The sequence below is a fragment of the Microcaecilia unicolor genome, chromosome 8 (genome assembly GCF_901765095.1).
Source record: "Microcaecilia unicolor chromosome 8, aMicUni1.1, whole genome shotgun sequence".
Classification (NCBI taxonomy): domain Eukaryota; kingdom Metazoa; phylum Chordata; class Amphibia; order Gymnophiona; family Siphonopidae; genus Microcaecilia; species Microcaecilia unicolor.
The window spans coordinates 14,000,590-14,023,656 of NC_044038.1; the positions used below are offsets into that span (position 1 = coordinate 14,000,590).

At 45.1% G+C, this 23,067-nt stretch overlaps 1 protein-coding gene across 1 annotated transcript in view; it reads right to left on the reverse strand.

Moving 5' to 3' along the window:
• The window catches only part of SDK1 (sidekick cell adhesion molecule 1), a 734,579-nt gene that overhangs the window by 48,419 nt on the left and 663,093 nt on the right, over positions 1-23,067 (reverse strand). Inside the window, exons 36-39 of the mRNA XM_030212035.1 lie at positions 22,283-22,469; positions 19,752-19,889; positions 16,639-16,800; positions 11,685-11,810 (exon numbers count right to left, since the gene is read on the reverse strand). Coding sequence (XP_030067895.1) covers positions 11,685-11,810; positions 16,639-16,800; positions 19,752-19,889; positions 22,283-22,469 — 613 coding nt within the window. The remainder of the gene's footprint in view (positions 1-11,684; positions 11,811-16,638; positions 16,801-19,751; positions 19,890-22,282; positions 22,470-23,067) is intronic.

Consider the following 23,067-nt stretch of genomic DNA (forward strand, 5'->3'; position numbering starts at 1 on the left):
TGCCCCTCTAGGTCATTTCTAAACATACAAATAAACATGTACCTTAGAGTATGTCTTGCTCAGGGGAGGAGGGTGCGCGGAGTTAACAGTTTATGCATACAAGGTAAATTCTATATAGGTCTATATAGTAGTTACATTTTGTGGTTTTTTTTTTTTTGCAGACTCCTACAAGGAGTTTTTACTTAAATATGGAGAAATAAGTATTATCACATTGAAGTGGACATAGTCCTAACAACCCTACAAACATGTAGAAAGGGTACTAAAGAGAAGAGAGTACAGACATGCAGGATCATACTGAGCTATAGTTGCACCCTGTGTGACTTGGCCTCTGGCACCTTGCCACTAGAGAATGACATGGGGACAAAGTTTGTCCCCATCCCCACCCCATCCCCGTGGGTTCTGTCTCCATCCCCACCCCGTCCCCGTAGGTTCTGTCTCCGTCTCCGCCCCATCCTCGCAGGCCATGTCTCCATCCACGCAGGTTCTGTCCTCATCTACAGATGCCTTGAACACTTATGATTTTATATTTAAATCTTTTTATTAAAGTATAAAAAGGAACAATATGCTGTGCAACTGTTGTGTATAAATTACAAATAGAAAACAATAACAACAATGAGCAGCCATAATAACCCTCCTTCCCACCACCACCCTCTACCTTTCCAACTAGAAAATGACACGGGGACAAAGTTTGTCCCCGTCCCTGTGGGCTCTGTCCCCATCTCCGCCCCGTCCCCGTGGGATCTGTCCCTGTCCCCACTCCGCAAACTCTGTCCCCGTCCCCGTGTCATTCTCTACTTGCCACCGCCAACAGGACCAGATGGTGGGCTGGGAACAATGTTTAACCCCTCCATATCTGTGCCCTGTGTGGATGCATTGTTCACACACTCCTTGGTACAGTGCTGCACACATATGCCAGTATCAGAATCTGTGGTGTGGACACTCGTCAAGGATTTTGAAAGTTATCTGTTAGTGGCCGCTAGTTCAGTCACTGCCCACGAGCACAGGATGGCTCTGTACGAAAACAAGTCTGACTGTATTTTTTATGTATATGTTGTGTGTATATTGTACTCTGCTCCGGATAAGAGCGGAATATAAATGGTAATAAATGAAACAAAAGGACTAATGTAGTTTGGAGTTCAAGTAATTAAATCCAAAGCTAAACTGTAACATCCACACACCATCATCGTCTCGTGTTAGTGCAGAGGGTTAAAGAAGACAAAATAAACTTGGCCTGGAAGGAATCTTGGAGGAAATGGGCCATGCCAGCAGTCATACTAATCTGCCCTGAAACCCTGAATATCCTGTCTCTATCTGAGCACCTTCATTTCTTGTTGACCCACTAAACCGACCTTGGCCTTTTCTCCCAGTCTGCTCCGTTGACGAGTTGTGAGTGAGGAGAGAACATTCTAATAAGCAGAGCGGACAGGCAGCTGCCGCCACCCCTGAGCAGACATATACAATCTATTCTTCCAGCTCAGAGCAGTGCTTTGCTGTTCAGGTATTATAGGGAAAGCTGCACCAAACAAAAGCTTGATTTCACGGACAATTAAACAGGGTCTCCCCACTGAATGAAACTATCAGTCACTAACTGAGATTCCTGTTCTTCATGCCACAGAGCTCTAACAAAGCGGTGGTAGCCTCTGGCCTGCCAACACATCAATTATTTAGTTTTTAAACAGCTGCCTTCCCTTAAAGGAGCCTTGTTACAAAATCTTACAAAAAGGAGAGAACTCTAATGCCAGCAATACTGCGACACAACTGCCTCATCCCTAGTTGCAGCTTTTTTTTCTTTCTTTCTTACTAGGGCCAATCGGTAAGCAACGGGAATGCATCAGGGAAAGGGAATGCAAATGAGCTGCTCGTTGTAGCTCACTTGCATTCTCTATTCCATCGCTAAACAGTCGGCCAGTTGGCCGGTCAGCATGCGCAGAGCAGCCAAGCGTTATGCTGGTTGTTCTGCGCATACCAAATACGCCTCCTCGTGCCGCCCGAAAGGAAGACGCCGCGCCGCTCTCCTCCTCCACGACCTGCTGCAGGAAGGCTCCGAGGCGGCTCGATCCAAGGAGAGTGCAGTTGAAGATGTCCATCCAAAAAGACGCCCTTTTTGGATGTCCTTCCCCCCCCCCCCCCCGCAAGAGGTAATAAAAGCTTCCTTTTTGGACGTCCTTCACTCAGCCGAGAGACCCAGAAGTCTCTAAGCCAATCACAGCGCGTTTAGCTCAGCTAAACGTGTTGTGATTGGCTCAGAGATTTTCGGGTCTCTCAGCTGAGTGAAGGCCGTCCAAAAAGGAAGCTTTTATTATTGCGGGGGGAAGGACGTCCAAAAAGGACGCCTTTTTTTGAAGTGGAGCGCTAATAATAACCTCTAAAGCTTAAGGGTGGGTTTTGTTGTTGTTTTTTATTTTTTGGAGTGAAGAACGTCCATAAAGGTCATCCCTGACGAGCACTTGGGCGTTGTTTCGGGTGAAGGACATCCATGCCTAACGAGCACTTGGACGTCCGTCTCCCCCCCCCCCCCCCCCCCCCCCCCCCCCCCCGATTTTTTTTTTGGTTACATCTATTAAAGTTTTCAATCTCGCGCAGCCCCAACGAGAGCTACAGACCTCTCGTTAGATTTTCCAGCGTTAAGACAATCGGAAAAAGTTAGTGCATCTCATTACAATAGGGTTTCTACACAATTTGCTCATCTGCATTCCATTTTCGTTAGCTGCTACCGTCGTCGGAAAATGGCTCGGAGAAGTCTTTAGTGCATGCCAGGGTTTACTACTTGCTCGTTAATGGCTTGTTAAGTTTAGTGCATCTGGCTCTAGGTCATTTTTTGGGGTTTTGAATAATCACAATCACTGTGGATATGGGCAGGATGCCTTTCCTGCCTCATCACTTAGAACAAAGCCCCTGGAAAAGTAAAACACTGTGGTAGGGATGGTAGGGTAAGGGTGGAGGGCTGAAGATTTTTGCTTCTGTTTAAGCTGAATCCTGACCATGTCAGTAACCATATTCCACTAGTGGGTAGAGGCATTTCAAGCTGTTAAGAACATAAGAATAGCTTGTGTACTGTATAGCACTGGGCTGTAGCAAAGGTGAGGTTAAACAGCATCCACCATGGGTGTCAAATAGGGACAAGTCCTACAAGTTATTGCATATTTGAAGTCATGGGGATTACCTGTGGCTGGGTTATATGAGCCAACATCCCACCATAGGTAATAAAATATCTGGCTACTGCCCAGTATAGGATTGAGGGGAAGAAGAACAATGGCCAGAGCTGTAAGATGTCCTGCCAATAATTTTAGTCCACATTTTTAACAATCAGTTTTTTCAGAAGGGATATTGAATCTGTGCGGTCAATCTCATAATAAAGGACAACAATCACCTATAAAAGATATAAAGTATATATTGACCCTATCACCATGTGTGATGCGGTAATAGGGACAATATATACCTCACACCCAGACTTTTCTTTGATCAGTCTTTAGGCATTTGGGGATGCTTTTTTTTTTTTCTTCTGGTTAGGGGAGGAGGTATCTGTGATTTAAGTTAGCTTCTGATATTGTTTATTCATTTGGAGGCTATTCATTTGATGTCATCGTTACTTGTACACGGTTTATTTTATTCTCCAAAGAACTGGATGAAGGACGCGCGCTAGATGTAATCTACTTGGATTTCCGCAAAGCTTTTGATACGGTCCCCCACAGAAAACTAGTGATTAAGCTGAGAGAGCAGAACTTTGGACCAAAAGTGGTGAACTGCATAGGAAACTGGTTGACCGACAGATGGCAGAGGATGCTGGTAAATGGAATCCGCTCGGAGGAAAGGAAGGTGAGAAGTGGAGTTTCTCAGGAGTTGGTGCCTGGGCCGATTCTCTTTATTATATTTGTGGGAGATATTGCTGAAGGGTTGGAAGGAAAGGTTTGGCTTTTTGCGGATGACATGAAGATAGCCAATAGACTGGATACCCTGGAGGGAGTAGATACGGGATCTCCAAATGTTAGAAAAATGGTTGAGGGTCTGGCAGTTAAAATTTAATAACAATAACAATTCCACCAGTACTTAGATCTAATCTAACCCCTCAATATATTTATCAATATATAATTTTTAAAATATTTTTAATATGCAGTGCTCAGAACTTGCTAGTGTGTACCCTTTACCATATGTTACGGAGTGGGCCAGCAGCAACAAACCATCATAGCACTAGTCCTGACTGCCTCCTATTGATATTGACCATTCTATTGAGGCTCAGATTATAAATTCTTAGTGACAAGTAAACAAATCACTAATTTGTTGACTGTGTCAGGGCTAGCATTCTGGCTGCTGGACTGGAAGTTGGGAGGTGCTTGACTCGAGATGGTTCCCACTTTTCCAATGGTTATAAAATACATTCCCTTGAGAACGCCATGACAGTGAAACATGGCTCCACGTCGGGAATAAAGACAGAAATAAAATTTTAATCACAGAAGCACACGAGGGTGAAGGAGATAAACACAAAGGAATCCTGTTTGGAAGGAATGGATCCATGGAATCTTAGTAGAGATTGGGTGGCAACACCGATAACTGGGAAGCAAAACCAGTGCTGGGGACACTTCTACGGTCTATGCCCTGATCGTGACTGAATAGATAGGGACGGGCTAGAGTGTAAATGTTAAGGGGATTCGACGGTAGCTTCAGAACTTTTAGTACAAGAACAGTGCTGGGTAGACTTCTATGGTCTGCGCCCTGAGCATGGCAAGGACAAATCAAACTTGGGTAAACATGAGTTTATCTTGTTGGGCAGACTGAATGGACCGTTCACGTCTTTATCTGCTGTCATTTACTATGCTACTATGAGTGGGATGAAAGGACTGTACATAGAATTTCTGTTTAATTGCTGGGGCAGACGCATCTGTAAAATATTTCTCCCAGACTCCTCTGTTTGTTTTGCTGTAAACAATATTAAAATTCTATTCAGATCAGGAAGGATTTTCAGGTGGCACTGGGTAGGCTTAGCATTCACAGAAGACGTGCCACATGGCAGAAGTTGCAGATAACCTTGTTTTTAAAGCAGTGGAAGAAATAGGAGACTAAGAGGGCTTGTGCTTTGCCTTGAATGATGTCTGTGATTTAAAAAAAAAAAAAAAAAGCAAACAGACAGAAGGCAATTTGGGGGGCAGAAAGTCAAGCTTTAAGCATGAAGCTGCTCTTTTCTTGCCTCTGGAGAGTTCTGCGGAGAGCTAGAGCTGAAAAAATTGAGATGATATAGCTTTGAATGGTTTGTGTAATGAGGCTTTTAATAGAAAATAACAGAGATGCCAAACTATAAGGTAATGCCAAAGGATTTAAACATTGACAACACATACAAATATATATTTTTGTTGGCTTATTAGAGTACAATAGCTGTTGGTCAGAAACAAATGGGATACTCTATCTCCAATTGCAGTGACACAATCCCTTGTGCCTTTCACTCTGATATGTGCAATGGCATTATTTTCTACTTACAGTAAGATTAAAATTAAAAAGCAACATCTAAATTACATAGCTGGAAATTGACCCCATTTTTCTAGGGATTGGACAAGATATTTCCCATACAGTTATTGCATTTACAGCCTGCTGAAGCCGATGGGCACTTGTCGGTGGATAACAAATCAAAGATCTAGGATATAACAAAGTATTGTATACTTAACTTACATTATAAGCAATTCACCTAGCCAAGATATATTTGTGAAACAGAACAGTTTTTAGCACCTTTGAAAAAAATACTGATCCTGGACCCTAACACAGCATGACTATAATCGTACTGGACAACACGCAATCTTTATCCCTTGCAACCCTCTACTTATAACTCATACGATCACTATACAATCTTGTATCTGCTAGCAACTGACTGGGCAAACGCCTTGACGGGTACTATGTAAGCCACATTGAGCCTGCAAATAGGTGGGAAAAAATAAATAAATCCTTTGGAAGACTGGACCACAGACTGGCTGCTTGATATGAAAATAAAGTAAACATTTTTTTTTTATATAACTCCTCTGGGACTCGGAAATGCTAACACATAAATGCTATACATAAATCTAGAATTGTCTTATAATATTTGCTTGTTATACCACTATAATGTATTTCATTATCATATTACCCTTCTGTAATACTAAATGTATACTTTATCATATATTTCCACTATTCATGATGTATTGTAAGCCACATTGAGCCTACAAAGAGGTGGGAAAATGTGGGATACAAATGCAATAAATAATAATAATAATAATAATATTAATAACACCATCCTATTCCTAACATCATAGATTTGACAAGTTAATGACCTACATGTGAGATGAACCATATATTCAGGAGGGAAAGAGATAATGATGTTGGGCACTGGAACTCCAAGGCTGCCTTGATATTGCGCCTCATAGGTGGCTTATAAACAAGTGAATGGCTTGGGGATGGGACCCGAGATGGTAAACTGGATCAGAAATTGTTGACTGGTAAGTGGCAGAGGGCGGAGGTAAATGGAACTCACTCGGAGGAAAGAAAGGTGAATAGTGGAGTGCCTCTGGGATCAGAACGGGGGCTAAGTGACATTGCTGAAGGATTAGAAGAAAAAGTTTGAGTTTTGTAGATGGCACAAAGATTTGCAACAGAGTTCACACCCCAAAGGGAGCAGACAACATGAGAAATGCTCTATAAAAATGAGAAGTTTGGTATAATGTTTGGCACTTAAAATTTAATGTGAGGAAGTGCAGTGTGCAGATTCAGAGAAGGGGATGGGACGACTTCCCTATGAGGAAAGGCTAAAGTGACTAGGGCTCTTCAGCTTGGACAAGAGTTGGCTGAGGGGAGGTATGATAAAACTCTATAAAATACTGAGTGGAGTGGAATGGGTAGAAATGAGTCACTTGTTTAATCTTTGCAAAAATACTAGGACTAGGAGGCATACAATGAAGCTACTAAGTAGTAAATTTAAAACACAACCGGAGAAAATATTTCTTCACTCAACATGTAATTAAACTCTGGAATTCGTTGCTAGAGAGTGTAGTAAAAGCAGTTAGCCTAGCAGGGTTTAAAATGGTTTGGATAATTTTCTAAAAGAAAAGTCCATAAGCTATTATTAAGATGGACTTGGCAAAATCCACTGTTTATTTCTAGGATAAACAGCATAAAATGTGTTTTACTGTTCTGGGATCTTGCCAGGTACTTGTGACCTGGAAACAGGATACTGGACTTGATGGACCTTCGGTCCGTCATACTATGGCAACACATATGTTCTTATGTTCTTATCCATAAGAGCTGTATGTGATGGGGTTAGAGGCTGTTATGCAAGGATCAGAATAGGGACCCTTGAGGTGATAGTGTCTGCAGATCTCAAGGTGATGAAACGATGTGACAAAGCAGTGGCCAAAGCTAGAAGGATTCTAGGCTGAATAGAGAGGCATAACCAGCTGGAGAAAGGAGCCCCTGTACAAGCTGTCAGCGAGGCCCCACTTGGAGTACTGTGTTCAGTTTTGGAGGTGGTATCTCGCTAAGAACATAAAAGACTTGAAGTGGTTCAGAGGAAGGCGACAAAAATAGTACAGGGTTCATGCCAAGATGTATAAGACGAGACTTAAAAACCTGAATATGTATACTCTAGAGGAAAGAAGGGTCGGGGAAATATGATACAGATGTTTAAATACTTAACAAGTACTAACAAACAAATCTTTTTCAGAGATGGGGAAGCAGTAGAACTAGGGGACATAAACTGAGGTTGCAGAGTGGTAGACAGGAGCACGGGCGTAGCAAGACACCCAATTTTGGGTGGGCCTGGGCCCAAGATGGGTGGCCAGAACTCCGCCCTGTTCCACAAGTGATTTGGTCTCTCCCTCTCTCGCCTGCATGCCATAGGGTCTCTCAAACATCCCCCTCCCCTGCATACCTTTTAAATAGCAGATTTTCACCAGCAGCGAACAGCAACTAATGCACACTGCATGTTGGCCCCACAGCCTTCCCTCTGATGCAACTTCCTGTTTCTGCATAGGCGGGAATCACAGAGAAGGCTTTGGGGCTGGTGCGAGCAGTATGTATCAGTTTCTGCTCTCTGCAGGCGAAGATCTGTTATTTACAAGGTATAAAGGGACAGTTGTTGGGAGTTTTCAGCTGGTGGGGCTTGGGGATCCCTGCTAGCCACATCATAGGTGTGCTGCTACTGGGTGGGCCTAAGCCCAAAGTGGGTGGGCCCGGGCCCACTCAGGCCCACCTTTGGCTACGCCCAGTGGCGTTCCTAGGGGGGCTGACACCCGGGGCGGACCGCCAATGCGCCCCGCCCCCCGGATGCAGTGCCCCCCCCTGGATGCAGCGCGGACCCCCCCCCCAGCGAAAGAACACCCCCGGGTGCACGCTGCTGGGGGGTGCCGCGTGGGCCTGTCCTCCGTTGTTCCATGCTTCTTCTCTGCCCTGGAACAGGAAGTAACCTGTTCCGGGGCAGAGAAGAAGCATGGAACAACAGAGGACAGGCGCGCGCGGCACCCCCCCAGCGATGTGCACCCGGGGCGGACCGCACCTACCGCCCCCCCCCCTAGGAACGCCACTGGCTACGCCACTGGACAGGAGTAATATCAGGAAATACTTTTTTACAGAGAGGTTGGTGGGTTCCTGGAAAGTCCTCCTGCTGGAGGAGGTGGAGACAAAAACAGTAACGAAATTCAAAAACACATGGGATAACCATAGCGGATCCCTATATAGAAAGAGGATGCGATCAAAGCAAAAGTTAAATGACCTTCACATTTTAAACAGGGCACAGAGAGGTGCAGCAGAAGGTACAACTCTGGATGTCTAGCTGGGCAGACTAGATGGACCATTTACTATGTTATGTCACATGAGCATCAAGTATGTGCATAAGTTACACCAGGGGCCTGGGCCCCCGCAGATTTCGCCCTGGACCCCCCTACTGCCGCCGTGGGTACCTTTGCTGGTGGGGGACCCCAACCCCCACCAGCTGAGGTCCGCTTCCTCCTGCCGCTGCGAGGTTTTTTAAGTTCTTCATCGGGATTCGTCCTCCGTCACTCTGTGCTGCTGTTCAAAGAAGCTGCTAGCTGAATGCAGTTTCGGACTGAGTCTGACGTCGCTGCTGCATGTTGTACGTGCAGGACGTCAGACTCAGGTACAACGTGCAGCAGCAGCGACGTCAGACTCAGTCCGAAACTGCATTCAGCTAGCAGCTTCTTTGAACAGCAGCACAGAGTGACGGAGGACGAATCCCGATGAAGAACTTAAAAAACCTCGCAGCGGCAGGAGGAAGCGGACCTCGGCTGGTGGGGGTTGTGGTCCCCCACCAGCAAAGGTACCCACGGCGGCAGGGGGGGGGGGGGCTATAATGTGCCCTCTCACTCTGGCTTCGGCCCCTGCTACCGCCGACTTTCAGATACGCCCCTGAGTTACACTAATTTTCAAAGTGACAGCACGAGCATACTTTCTCTTTGAAAACGATTCCAAGGATAGTACACACTCATTTACATCTGCTATTCAGTATATACGCACAGATTTTACATCTCATTTTACACACACAGAACACATGCAAACTTTGTAATTAGAAATTATGATTTTACGTTTTAACAGATCAATATCAATAAACACTCCAATGCCAAAAAGATGCTTATTGGAAAAACACCATGTGAGGGAGTGTATAGGAGACTGCTGGTCCCCCTTAAAGAAGCTCCCTCCCTGGGCTACCTTAAGGAGCTAGGTTTCCCAGTACACAGGGATGGGTTCAGTTAGAGGAGATAAAAACCCAGGCTAGAAACAAGTCAGAGAGGCCCCAGGAAGAAAGTAGCAACTCTCAAGCTTATGCCTTCACAATCTATGGCAGGGGGGTGGGCAACCTCGGTCCTTGAGGGCCACAACCCAGTCAGGTTTTGAGGATTTCCCCCAATGAAAATGCATGGGAACTGTTAAGAGCTCCTGCATATTCACTGGGGAAATCCTGAAAACCTGACTGGGTTGCGGCCTTTGAGGTTGCCCATCCCTGATCTATGGGTAAAAGACTTCTTAAGTCATTCTGAAGATCCTGATCCTGTGTGTCCACCCTGGGTTTGTCTGTGACTGTTTTGAATCTGCTGCACACTGTGTTTTGGCCTGGTCAGAAGCCAGCCCTAGTAAGTCTTTTCCCTCTGATTTGCAAGAGACTTTGATTGGCATAGCCAGTGGTGTGCTGGAGCAGGCTCTCACAGGCTCGCAAGAGCCGGTTGTTAAGTTTTTAAGAATCTTGGGAGCCGGTTGTTAAAGTAGGGCTCTCCATGGCTACTTTAACAACTGGCTCCAAAATGTGGGCTTGGGCCCCCTGCTGAATTCTCTTTTACTTTGCTGGTGGGGATGCTGAGCCCTGCCAGCCAAGTAAATAGACTGCTGCTGCTCCCCGCTCCTTGTTTCCAGCTCTGAGCAGCAGGCTGGGACTTCTCCAGCATGTGTGAGAAGTTTCAGCATGCTGCTCAGAGCAAGATGTTGGGAGTGGTGGAAGTCCATTTATTGGCTGCCAGCAAAGGTATGCCTAGTGTGCCCGCACGAAAGGAGGAAGGAGAGAGAGGCAAGTGTTGCTCCCCGCCCCCCCCCCCCCCCCGGCCACCCCTGGCCCTTCCAACTGCAGAGCTGGCTATGTCCGGAGAAAGAGCCTGTTGTTAAAAATTTACCAGCACACCCCTGGGCATAGCACTAAGCCTGTGAAGCAAAAGGTTTCCATATATTTGAGTGTAGTAATAAAGAATTTTCTGTTTACTTTTATATTCTGTCTGGCTGTTTCTGTGTGGCCTGCAACGGGCCCTGATTACATTAGTACACACCACTTGCCCTAGTACTCACTCATACCCCTCCACAGCTTGTCTGATACCCTCCACTCGATTTGTGCCTTTTCTATGTGGATGACTCATAAGTGAAACAAACATGCATATTTGCTTCCAGTGGAAAAGATTCCCAGCAATAATACCTGTTTGTACCTTCAAAGGACCCCTAATTAGCTGGAAAATAAACACTAAATTTGCAATGTATAAACACTTAAGAATAGAGGCCCTATAAGTACTAAACAGAAACCCCCTCCAACACCAGCCCGGGAGCACATCCGCTCAGTTTGTGTAAACAGGCTGTATGCATATACTTTTCCTTCCACACAATTTTAAAATAAGTCATTTCTTCATATAATCCTCTGTTTTACATATGAAAAGGCTTATAAAATCATTCCCTCAGTACATATAGTGGGGACACTCAACTTTATAGGTTTGGTAACATTGGGTCAGACTCTGTGACCCTGGTTCAGTTTCCCCTTATTCATCCCTTGCTGTGTGACCAAGAATAAGTCAAGTAACCTCCTCGTGCAGAAACCTAGATTGGAACATTTGAAAGACAAGGACATTGGACCTCTATGAAAGCACTATGTACTGCCCTGTATGTGCTTTGTAAATAGCAAATATTCCTATTACAGATGTTTCAAGTTTACTCCATTAATTATGGTCACACCTATAAACGTTAGACAGAAAGAATGTTATAGGATCAGATGTTAAATAGTACAGAATCTCATTTGCTGCAGTCCTTTACGACTAATAGCTGTCACATCAGTCATAAAGCGGGCGAACAGCACACTATCTGATATGCATGGCGTGTCAGTGTTCTAGCTGAGAAAATATGCAGCTCATCCCCTGCCCCTGGTAGCTAAGCAAGGTCCATGCTCTCAGCCGCAGCTGGGACACCCCTACCTGAAGGTCGCGCCTCTATGATGTAGCCAGTTGTAGGTCTGTTGCCAGAATGTCCCTCAGTCCACTGAAGAGTGAGACCAGATGTGGATTTTGTAACCAAAACTTCCTGAGGTGAACCAGGTGATCCTGAGGGAACAGTACACAAAAATCAGAAAATTTGCCGACCGACAGTTGCTACTACTGCATTACCGTTACAAGGTGTAAACACTACGGATCGATACTCAAAGTGAGTTAACAGGGTATGAGAGGCTCTTACCAGTTAACTCCTGCTGAGCGGGCTCCGAGAGGATGTTCAGCGGCACTTCCCTGGAGAGGGGTTGCTGAAAATCCCCCCTAACCGCTGAGGTTGAAACTGGTTATTGTGTGGGCAGGTCCAGAGGTACAGTCGGTACTTATCTGGGTAAATAACAATATTTCGCCCTTAACCAGATACGTTAACTAGGCAAGCAGAACTGCATAAATACTAGTCCTATCTTGTTTCGGTTAAGGCTGAACATTCAGGTAGCCTGCTGGCTGATTGCACATACAGCTACCCAGACAGGGCCCGGCATTGAACATGCAGGCATGGTTTTGGCCACAGCGGTCAGTGTTTTTTTTTTTTTTAATGTTTATTTATATTTATTGAACATACACAAATTGCACAAAAGTAATTGTGAACAAACAGTATCGCCACTTCCCTCTGCAACATCAACATTAGTTTTTGTTTTGTTTCTATTACTCTGTAATCCCCTTATATACCCCTTGCCCCCTCCCCCTCCCAGCGGTCAGTGTTTTAAAAAAAACCACTGACCGCCGCTGGCTGAATATTACTCCCAACAATGTTACTAGGGGCAGGTGTAGGAACGCACCCTGTTCCACGGAGATTATAATCGTGTTGAATCTCACTGATAAAACATATTTACTTATTTATAACATTTATACCCCACATTTTCCCACCCGTTGGCAGGCTCAATGTGGCTAACATCAGTCCGTAAAGGCAATCGTCAATCCGGTAAACAAACAAATGAGTGTGTATCTCTTGTAAAGAAATAACTATGACAGTAAACATGTATGAAGTGAAAAGAGTTGGGGGGTGGGGGGGTTGGATTTAAAAGCAATCTCAGAGGTGTATTTTTAAGTGGGACTTGAATACGGCCAGTGGAGGAGGAATGTGCAATAATGGAGGAAGGTCATAAATTGCCGCTAGACAGAAAGGGGGAAATTCTATACATAGCGCCTTAAAATTCGGCGCCATAAAACCATGTGGTTAGTGTGATTCTATAAACTACGCCTAAAGTTAGGTGTAGTTTATAGAATACGCTCAAGTGCCGCTCTTGCGCCTACCCATTTAGGCCACCTAATACCAGGCTTAAATACCTGCGTCTACGTTAGGCGCAGATCGGGTGTATTCTATAATAGTGCGAATGGTTTTTTTGAAATGCCCACAACCTGCCCATTCCACGCCCATGGTCACGCTCCCTTTTCGACTGTGCGCATTAGAATTTATGTACACCGCGTTATAGAATATGCCTAGAAAGTTGTGCATGAAAATTCTAATTAAAGCCAATTAGTGCCGCTAATTGGTTGTTAAGTACCAAAATACAGCAGCAAGACTCATTTTTGGCAAATCACGATTTGAAAGTGCAACACCTCTTCGTGAAAAACTTCACTGGCTCCCTATCAGAGAACGAATCAACTTCAAGGTCCATACATTAATCCACAAGATTATCCATGGTGAATCTCCGGACTATATGCTCAATCTGATTGACCTTCCCACCAGAAACATGTCTGCAACTTCACGAACTTACCTCAACCTACATTACCCCAATTGCAAAGGACTCAAGTACAAAACCTATTATGGATCCAACTTCTCCTTCTTAGGCAGCCAACTCTGGAATGCCCTCCCCAGACCTATCCGATCAATCAGTGACTATCTACCCTTCCGGAAATCACTAAAAACGCATCTGTTCAAGCAAGCCTATCCATATGACCAAGACTAATCCTATGAACCCATCTACCATCACATTTCCAGGAGATAACGACAATGACCTAGTCCACTTCTCCTAATTTTCCTATGCTTATCCCATGTCCCATCCCCCTTCTCCCTCCTCTACCCCTCCTCCAATTGCTCACCTACCCTTGCTCATACCTCTTCTACTGCCTTCACTCTTGCCCATCTCTACCTAATTATTTCTTTTATTATTCTGATATACTTATTTTTTTCTTCATCAATACTCTGTAATCCCTGTTACTATGTAAGCCGCATTGAACCTGCTCTGAGTGGGAAAGCACGGGGTACAAATGTAATAATAAATAAATAAATAATTGGTGCTGATTGGCTTGTTAATCAATTGTGTATCCAATTTGGCCGTGTACACAACTTAAGGCGCCATATATAGAATTTGGGGGAAAGACGATAATTCAATAACAGTGCAGCCAGCACAGACACTGGTTATGGCACCTATTTGAAGCTTATTATTATTAATATTTTTTTAATGAGATCTTTATTACAGAGATCACAGAAAAATACAAACAAGTACAATGCACAGTCTACTCAAGTTGAAACACAACTTGTTCTCAAAGCTAATGAAACCTCTAATATGCATAGTTTTATTATAAAACAATATTAAAGAAAAAGAAAAAAGGAAAAAATCTGATCAAAGAGGGGAAAGAAGGAGAAAACAAAAAGAAAGAAAAAGTCAGACCCCGGAGCCCTAAAAAGGTGTGAAGCTTATTTCTATAACGAACAGTAGGTGCCTACGTTTCTGTACAGATCACTAGCGTAAGTGGCAGAGAAAGTAGGTACATCTAGATATGAACACCAGTCCTATAGTGTAAATGCCCCACACCTACACATAAGCATTAATGTGCATAAATTATAGCATTACACAGGTCTGTCCACCCTGCACCCAAACCGTAACCATGCGCTTGCCCACTGGCAAATTAAGCACCAGCAAAGCACGGCATGTACTTTTCCACTAGAGGTGTTCTATTAGGGGCGTAGCCAGACATCCAATTTTGGGTGGGCCTGGGCCCACAATGGGTGGGCAGAAGAACCCCGCCTCATCCCACAGATGTGGTCTCTCCTTCTCTCACCTGCATGCCATATGGTCTCTCAAATATCCTCCCTCTCCTGCATACCTTTTAAATAGCAGATTTTCACCGGCATCAGGCAGCAACTAATACACACTGCTGATGTTGGCTCCATACCCTTCCCTTTGATGCAACTTCCTGTTTCCGCCTAGGCAAGAATACATCAGAGCGAAGGCTATGGGGCCGGTGCGAGCAGTATGCATCAGTCACTGCTCACTGCAGGCAAAGATCTGCTATCTACAAGGTATGTTGGGAGTTTTCGGCTGGTGGGGTTTGGGGCCACATTATAGCTATGCTGGTACTGGGTGGGCCTGAGCCCAAAGTGGGTGGGCCTAGGCCCACCCAAGCCCACCCTTGGCTACGCCACTGGTTCTATAAGAGGTGGTTTACACAGGTAAGTACCCTCTTACACGCGTAAATGATTGGGATACTGTCATTTACGCACCTCCTTCTCACCTAAACTAGCAACTCCTTATAGAATTACTCCCAATGAGTGAAGTCTGAACTTAGCATTAGTGGAAAGGGGCATAGATAAGCAGCCTTCTTCAGCTCCTGCTCTTCCTCTGGCCTGGCTCCTAACAATGTCCCAGGCACCTCAGTCCCTCCTCTCTATTTTTACCTTTATTGCTAAAATACCACTGCCAGGGGAGGGTGTGGAGATAGAAGGAGGGGAATGCTTTTACAGTGGAAGATGGAGACTGCTGAGACCCTCTTGTATGAAGATGTCATGTGTAGTTTAGTTTTCTATTTGGAGGAAGAGACAAACTAGCATTGTGGGACAGGAGGGGAAACGGAGAGGGGGTTGGGGCCTGATCAATGTTCTAAAGGGACCCTTCTTACCAACCTTGTCAGGGCTGGCCCAAGTGCATCGAATGCTGTAGGTAAACCCTTCAACCATGCACTCTCTCTCCAGGATTGGCTCAAGGCCCTACCTCCACCCCCCCCCCCCCCAAAGTTCAGCATTTCCCCTTTCCCTCTCTATCTCCTCCCCTGTGGACAGCATCTCCCTTCTCCTCTGTAGCCCAATCCCTAAGGTGGCCAGCATCTCCCCTTCCCCCAAGTTCACAGAATATCCCTTTCTCTTTACCCTCCCTTCCAGGTTGCCAGCATCTCCTCTAATGCCCCCCCCCCCCCCACCACAGTTGCCCACCATCTCATCTCCCTTTCTTTACCGCCACCATGTGTCCAGCATCTCTCCTCCTCTTTGCTTCCTGCTTCCAGGCCACTGCCAACTTCCTTACTTCCACTTATGCTGGCTCCAAATTAAAGAAGAATGAGCACTGTGCCGGCCCTGTTAAGTATGGGCCCGAGCTGAAGCACTGTCATGTTCTGTCTCTCTCCAACAGGAAGTCTGCCTCAGAGAAGAGTAGAACACGGAAGTGCTTCAGCATGGGCCTGTACTTATAGAACCCCTGCAGAGCTTCTTCTTTAACTGGGCCAGTGCTAGAGGAGGTGGGAACAGCAGCAGCGGCAGGCCTAGCAGGAGGCTCTTTCATAGGTGCCAGAACCACGCCACTGCTCTCAAAGTCTGCCAACTTAGTGGGAGAGCTGGCCCTGCACCTTGTCTTGCTCCCTGAGTGGAGTTCTATGATAAGAACCCGCTGGCCACTTGGATGGAAGGGACCATCTCATCCCTTGCCTGGGGCAGCACATTGGGTTGCACCACCCCTCAATATAAAATTGGTTTTGCCACAAAAATTGGCTACAAAGCTAATGGGTGAAAGAGAGGCTCTCTTTCTGTTTTAATCTTATTTTGAAGGCACCAGTGACTGGTAACAACTTCTTAGGGCATGAGACAGAATATTCTATTGTATATCCATCCTTACAAACTGCACATTATTCCTTGTAGTTGAGCTGAAGTAAAGCTGAAGATTCCCCTTACCTTCCACTGGCCCTGCTGTGATATTAGCCTGCAGTTCTGGCCCGTAGGCGATAGTTCTTGCTTGTACTCTGAAGCAGTACGTCACTCCTTTGGTGAGATCTCGAACCTTTAACCAGCGTTGCCAGTTCCCTTTCATGTCCACTGTCACCACTTTCCTCACTCCTGTAATATAAACCCGGCAGGAAAGGGAAACTGAGTTAAAGAGTAACATTATACAGTGAAACCTCGGTTTTCGTCGATAATCCGTCCTAAAACAATCGGCGAAATCCGAAACCGACGAAAACCGAGGCAATTAACAAGGACGCCCAAAATCGGGGGAAGGACGTCCATCTTCCGATACAAATTGGGAGATGGACGTCCTTCTTTTCGATGAAATCCGAGGCAACCAACGAAAACCGAGACAAATTTCTAGTCGAAAAAAATCAACGAAATCCGAAACCGACGAAAACCAAGGTTTCACTGTAGTTCATAGTTTATTAAAACTTGCTATACCGCTCAAACTGCGGAGAACTGAACGGTGCACAATCTAGTTAAAAGCTGAGAAAGGAACTCTGGGTATTGTGGAGAACAGATGGATAATACCTGACCTGATGTAGCAGTTTGGGTAGACAGTATTTCTCACTATTAACTAGAGTTTAAGTATTGATATCAGGCAATTTTCAGCACAGATAAGTGTAATTAAAGTTTAAGCATAATAAATTGGGGACTGACAAGGGAAAGATTTTACAATGTAACTGGGAAGCTACAAAGAGATCGCAGGCAGCCCCACTAATTACAAAGGTAAAACAAATTAAAGGGGAAACGACCACGTACCTTCCGTCGCTCTTTCTAATCTATGTCCCCTCAGAAGTTCAGCCTATGCTATTGCTCCCTGACACTCCCAAATGCAGCCTCAAATTGAGAAACAGGGAGGTTAAATTCCATTCGTTAACTGAATTTTAAAAATGCATTTTTTAAATAAATATGTTCAGGAAACAGCTCCCTCTTGTTGAAGAAAAAATGTTTAACATTTACCTTTGGAATAAACAGCTATGGAAACACTGATCAATACCCAAGGTGAATCTCTTCATAAACGCAGTAACGAAGCCCGACAAATAAATAAATCAAAGTAGTAGGTTGATCTGGGCAGAGGTTCTGCGCATACTCTTATCCTAGAATGATGTTTACCTTCTCATTCTGTCTTTCCCTGTCACCTGCTTTTGCTGTCACTGGGTGGGGCTCTTTGGCTATACCATTAAAGGACAAGTGACCTGTACATTGCTTCACCCATCTGTCCAGAAGTACATAAGTAAATACATTGCCAGACTGGGACAGACCGAAGGTCCATCAAGCCCAGCATCCTGTTTCCAGCAGTGGCCAATCCAGGTCACAAATACCTGGCAAGATCCCAAAACAGTGCTTATCCTAGAAATAAGCAGTGGATTTTCCCCGTCCATTTTAATAATGGTCTATGGACTTTTCTTTTAGGAAGCCATCCAAACCTTTTTTAAACCCCGCTAAGCTAACCGCTTTTACTACAGTCTCTGGCAATGAATTCCAGAGTTTAATTACACATTGAGTGAAGAAATATATTCTCCGATTCATTTTAAATTTACTACCTTGTAGCTTCATTACATTACTCCTAGTCCTAGTATTTTTGGAAAGAGTAAACAAGCAATTCACTTGTACCCTTTCCACTCAACTCATTATTTTATAGACCTCTATCATATCTCCTCTTAGCCGTCTTTTTTCCAAGCTGAAGAGCCCTAGCCCCTTTAGCCTTTTCTCATAGGGAAATCATCCCATCCCCTTTATCATTTTCGTCGCCCTTCTCTGCACCTTTTCTAATTCCACTATATCTTTTTTGAGATGCAGTGACCAGAATTGCACACAATATTCGAGGTGTGGTTGCACCATGGAGCGATACAAAGGCATTATATCGTCCTCATTTTTGTTTTTCATTCCTTTCCTAATAATACCTAACATTCTATTTGCTTTCATAGCCGCCCCGCACACCGAGGAGACAGATATAACAAAATACAGTGCTTACCAAACCACCCTGCTTTTTGCCACCATCTCAAGATACAGAGCATTTTATGTCATGTTTGATATGTACAGCACACTTAATCACTGCTTTAAATGTCCAATAAATCTACTAAGAGGACACAGAGATTGGGCTAAAAGTATCCAGGAGATACGGCACTAATTTAACCCTTCAACTACTGATTTGTTTTGTGTTTGCTTTATATTCTGTGGAGATCTCAGCTCGCTGGGGCTATAGATACAGAGCCAACTTGGCCAGCAGGAGGTGATATTTAGTTGGCTATGTGAGAACAACTTTAACCTGACAAATTTGTCTAGTTATTTTTATCTGGATATTCATCTCAAATGGGCATAGCCAGACCTCACAGTGGGAGGGGGCCAGAGCCCGAGGTGGGGGGGCACATTTTAGTCTGCAATCCCGCCACCGCTCCCCCCCCCCAACTGCCTCGCCGCTCTCCCCGACACCCTGCCGCACCTCCCAGCAGCAAATACCTTTGCTGGCGGGGGTCCCCAACCCCCGCCAGCTGAAGCCTTGTGTCGCCGCATTCCCTGCCCTAGTCTGTCTTCCTCCTGACATCCTGCAGGCTCCTTTAAGTGAAACTGAGCATGCTCAATTTCACTGAAAGGAGCCTGCAGGATGTCAGGAGGAAGAGAGAGCAGGGCAGAGAACGTGTCAGTGCTGGAGACCGGCGCTGGACAAGGCTTCAGCTGGCGGGGTTGGGGACCCCCTCCAGCAAAACCAGGGGTCCAAATTTGGGGGGCCAGGCCCCCGTGGCCCCACCTAGCTATGCCACTGAATAAGACCAGACCTAATGTCTTGTATAAAGTTTACTGAACAAACTTGTCTGTACATCTAAAGTCAACCAATCTCGCCAACCAGAGTTGCTCAAGTAGTTCGAAATTCAGTGCTAAATATCAATAATGACTGGCCACAGGTCAAGCACACTCCAGGAATGCTGCAGCTATTACCACCTCTTTTTTGTATGGCTACATTTTGTGAGGGCTATGATTTGCCCAGAAAAAATTTAGCTAGATATTTGGGGAGAGGGGTGGGTTTCTAACTTGCTCAGGTCCCAACTGAACTTTCCTACCTTGGACTGGCGTTAAGGGCTCATACACCACTCGGTAGCCCTGGAGGATACCATTTGCTGTGGTTGGCTCTCCCCAGGAGACATTCAGTGTGGTGGTAGTAATTTCGGAGAATGCTAAGAAGCTGGGACTCCCAGGTGCTGAAAGAATTACAGAATATAAACTGCATTTAGGAAAATAAATTAAAACAAAACGGTCCGATGATTAACACTACAAATAAGCACATTTTGAATTGTTTTTTCTATAATAGCAACTTAATTTCAGATTATAATCTCTAATTAAGAGCATGTATAAATAGCAGCAGTTACATATATAGATTGCATACACATGTAAATGGTGATTTCAGAAAGCTGCTATTTACACATGGAGATCAACAGGATACACAGATGCCAATGGGGTATGGCTTGGCTGGGCCAAGAATCTATACATCTGTTTCCCATTTTATACAAGAAATACGTGTCTGTGTTAAAATAATTTCCCTGTTGCGTTTTGCACCAGCTGAGAGACATGCACAGATTTTTAAAAAGTGTTCCTTCCGCCCCAGGGCTTTACATAGGACATTAAGGCAGGGGCGTAGCCATGGGTGGGCCTGGACGGGCCCATGCCCAGCCACCTTTGCTCCAGGCCCGCCCAGCCTCTTCTGCCCGCTCTCCCCGTCCACGTGTTCTGCTCACTTTTAATGCCCTGAAGCGCCGTTCTCCCTCCAGCAGCACCGGCGATTCCCATAGCCAGCCTTCTGCCAGCGCGCGTCGTCGGGGCCTCTTCTCAGGCACGTCCCGCCTATTCTGCAACTTCCTGCGTCCCACCTTTGCGGAAAACAGGAAGTTGCAGAGTAGGCGGGACATGCCTAAGAGGCTCCGACGACGCATGCTGGCAGAGGGCTGGCTATGGGAATCGCCGGTGCTGGAGGGAGAACGGCGCTTCAGGTCAGTAAAAATGACCAAAACTGACCATGTGCAGGGGGCTGTCGCGGGGGGGTAGTGGGAGAGGAAATGTGGCAGCGGCGGGCGGATGGAGAGGAAATGTGGCGGCGCCGGCGGGCGGGGTGGTAGCGGGTGAAGAGGAAATGCGAGGCCTGTGCCCATCCAGTCCACCTCCAGGCCCATCTAAAAATTAAACTCTGGCTACGCTACTGCATTAAGGGAGTGAATTTCCTTAATGACCTATTATTTATTTATGCCTCCCTTACAACTCCCCCACCCCAAATTGTAGCCTCACTACTTAACTGATATCATTTAGATGTATAGGTTGGTCTACACGTGTGTTAGCAGTTCCAAGCGGAAGTTGCAAAGTTTCTCCTCCCATGTATAGGTGCTGCTGAGCTGGTGCTGCTCTTTTTCTGCATGTATAAATTTGAAAAAAGATTTCCTTCTATGTTTGTTTTTTGTTTTTTTTTTACAAAAGGCTCCAAGGTGGGCAGAATCTTTTGTAAAATACTGCTAGAACTGAGCATGTCCTGGCTTGGATGTCTGAATTCCCACCTCAATAATGGGCCTTCATGTGTTTGTGAGTGTGTGTCAGAAGAGAGAATTAGATAGTTTTGAAGAGGGCAGTTCTGGATTTTGTTAGGAGTATTTTGTGAACAAGGGAATTTAATGCAAGTTAAAATGTCTTCCTTGTTAGTGGTATTTGCCAGACACGCTTCCTTCTCTTGGAATACAGTAAACTATTGCAGCAACCTACAGCCAGGAGTGCAGCAGTGTAATTATAGATGCAAGGGAAGGACAGTACCAACGCATGAATGGATGCTCAAGGAACATAAACAAACACTGGAAGTGAGAGGAGTGAAAGCCTGGAATATTCGCCCTTTCCTCTCTGAGCACACCGCCTGAACTCTCATCCACTCTCTCATTACCTCTCGCCTTGACTACTGCAACCTACTCCTCACTGGCCTCCCACTTTGCCAGCTATCCCCCCTTCAGTCCGTTCAGAACTCTGCTGCACGTCTTATCTTCCGCCTGGACCGGCACACTCATATCACCCCTCTCCTCAAGTCACTTCACTGGCTTCCGATCAGGTACCGCATACAGTTCAAGCTTCTCCTACTAACCTACAAATGCACTCGATCTACAGCCCCTCCTTACCTCTCTACCCTCATCTCCCCTTACATTCCTACCTTGAACCTCCATTCTCAAGACAAATCCCTCCTTTCAGTACCCAACTCCAGGCTCCGCCCTTTCTGCCTCACCTCACCCCATGCCTGGAATAAACTCCCTGAGCCCATACGCCAGGCCCCCTCCCTGCCCATCTTCAAAGCCTTGCTCAAAGCCCACCTCTTCAATGTTGCCTTCGGCACCTAACCACCATACCTCTATTCAAGAAATCTAGACTGCCCCAACTTGACATTTCGCCCATTAGATTGTAAGCTCCTTGGAGCAGGGACTGTCCTTTTTGTTAATCTGTACAGCGCTGCGTAACCCTAGTAGCGCTCTAGAAATGTTAAGTAGTAGTAGTAGTAGTAATATTAACTGGCCTATTTAAGCAAATGTCAATATTTAGAAATGACCCTACTAGTAGGAGAAGCAGACCATACCAGCTTGGTGAGTCCTTCCGTGTCTGGGGTCACTTCTTGGTCCATCTCCAGCTCCATTGAAGGCAGAAATGCCGAAGGAATATTTAGTGTAGCTGGTTAAATTTTTCAGCCTGGCCACTGTCTCAGGTAGGAAGAGGATCTTTGATTTTTCTGTCTCATTCTGGTTGCCCGTTTCCCAGTAATAAATCTGTCCGTAACAGAAAGTGGTTGAAAAAGATGTCTTTTAAACTTATCACAGCTCAGTAGCACTGGGGAGGATTAGAAGGTGGGATATTATCCATGAATTGTTTTAGCAGGTCATTATTACACAGTGACAAAATGATTAACGTCTTCCAGGTTCAGAGTATGGTGACCATTCAGCAAAGCTATAGCTCAAACGTCCTTACAAACAGGAGTCACCCTGACAAGTCTGAAATCTGGAATACTATTGCTTTAAATTTTAGATACTGACATATAATCAATGACTCAGGACTGGAGAAGATCCGAAACATTCATAAATTGCAATCTGCCATCAGATGGAGGATTGGCTGTGCTGTTTTTCATCTTTCACAGTTCCCATTTTCCATTGTGACTTGTGATGACCATTTGCAAATGACTATTTTATCACAACAAAATGTTGAGCGTCTTAAGTTTTTGTTGGGGATAAAAGAGGGATCAGAAAACCCTGGTTTCAAATTAACACTGAACGGGACCTATACATGTAAAAAATAATCATAGCTATATAGATAGATAATAAAAATGATGGAAACATTTTCTAGTGAATCAGAAATTTTCCTGTCAATCGC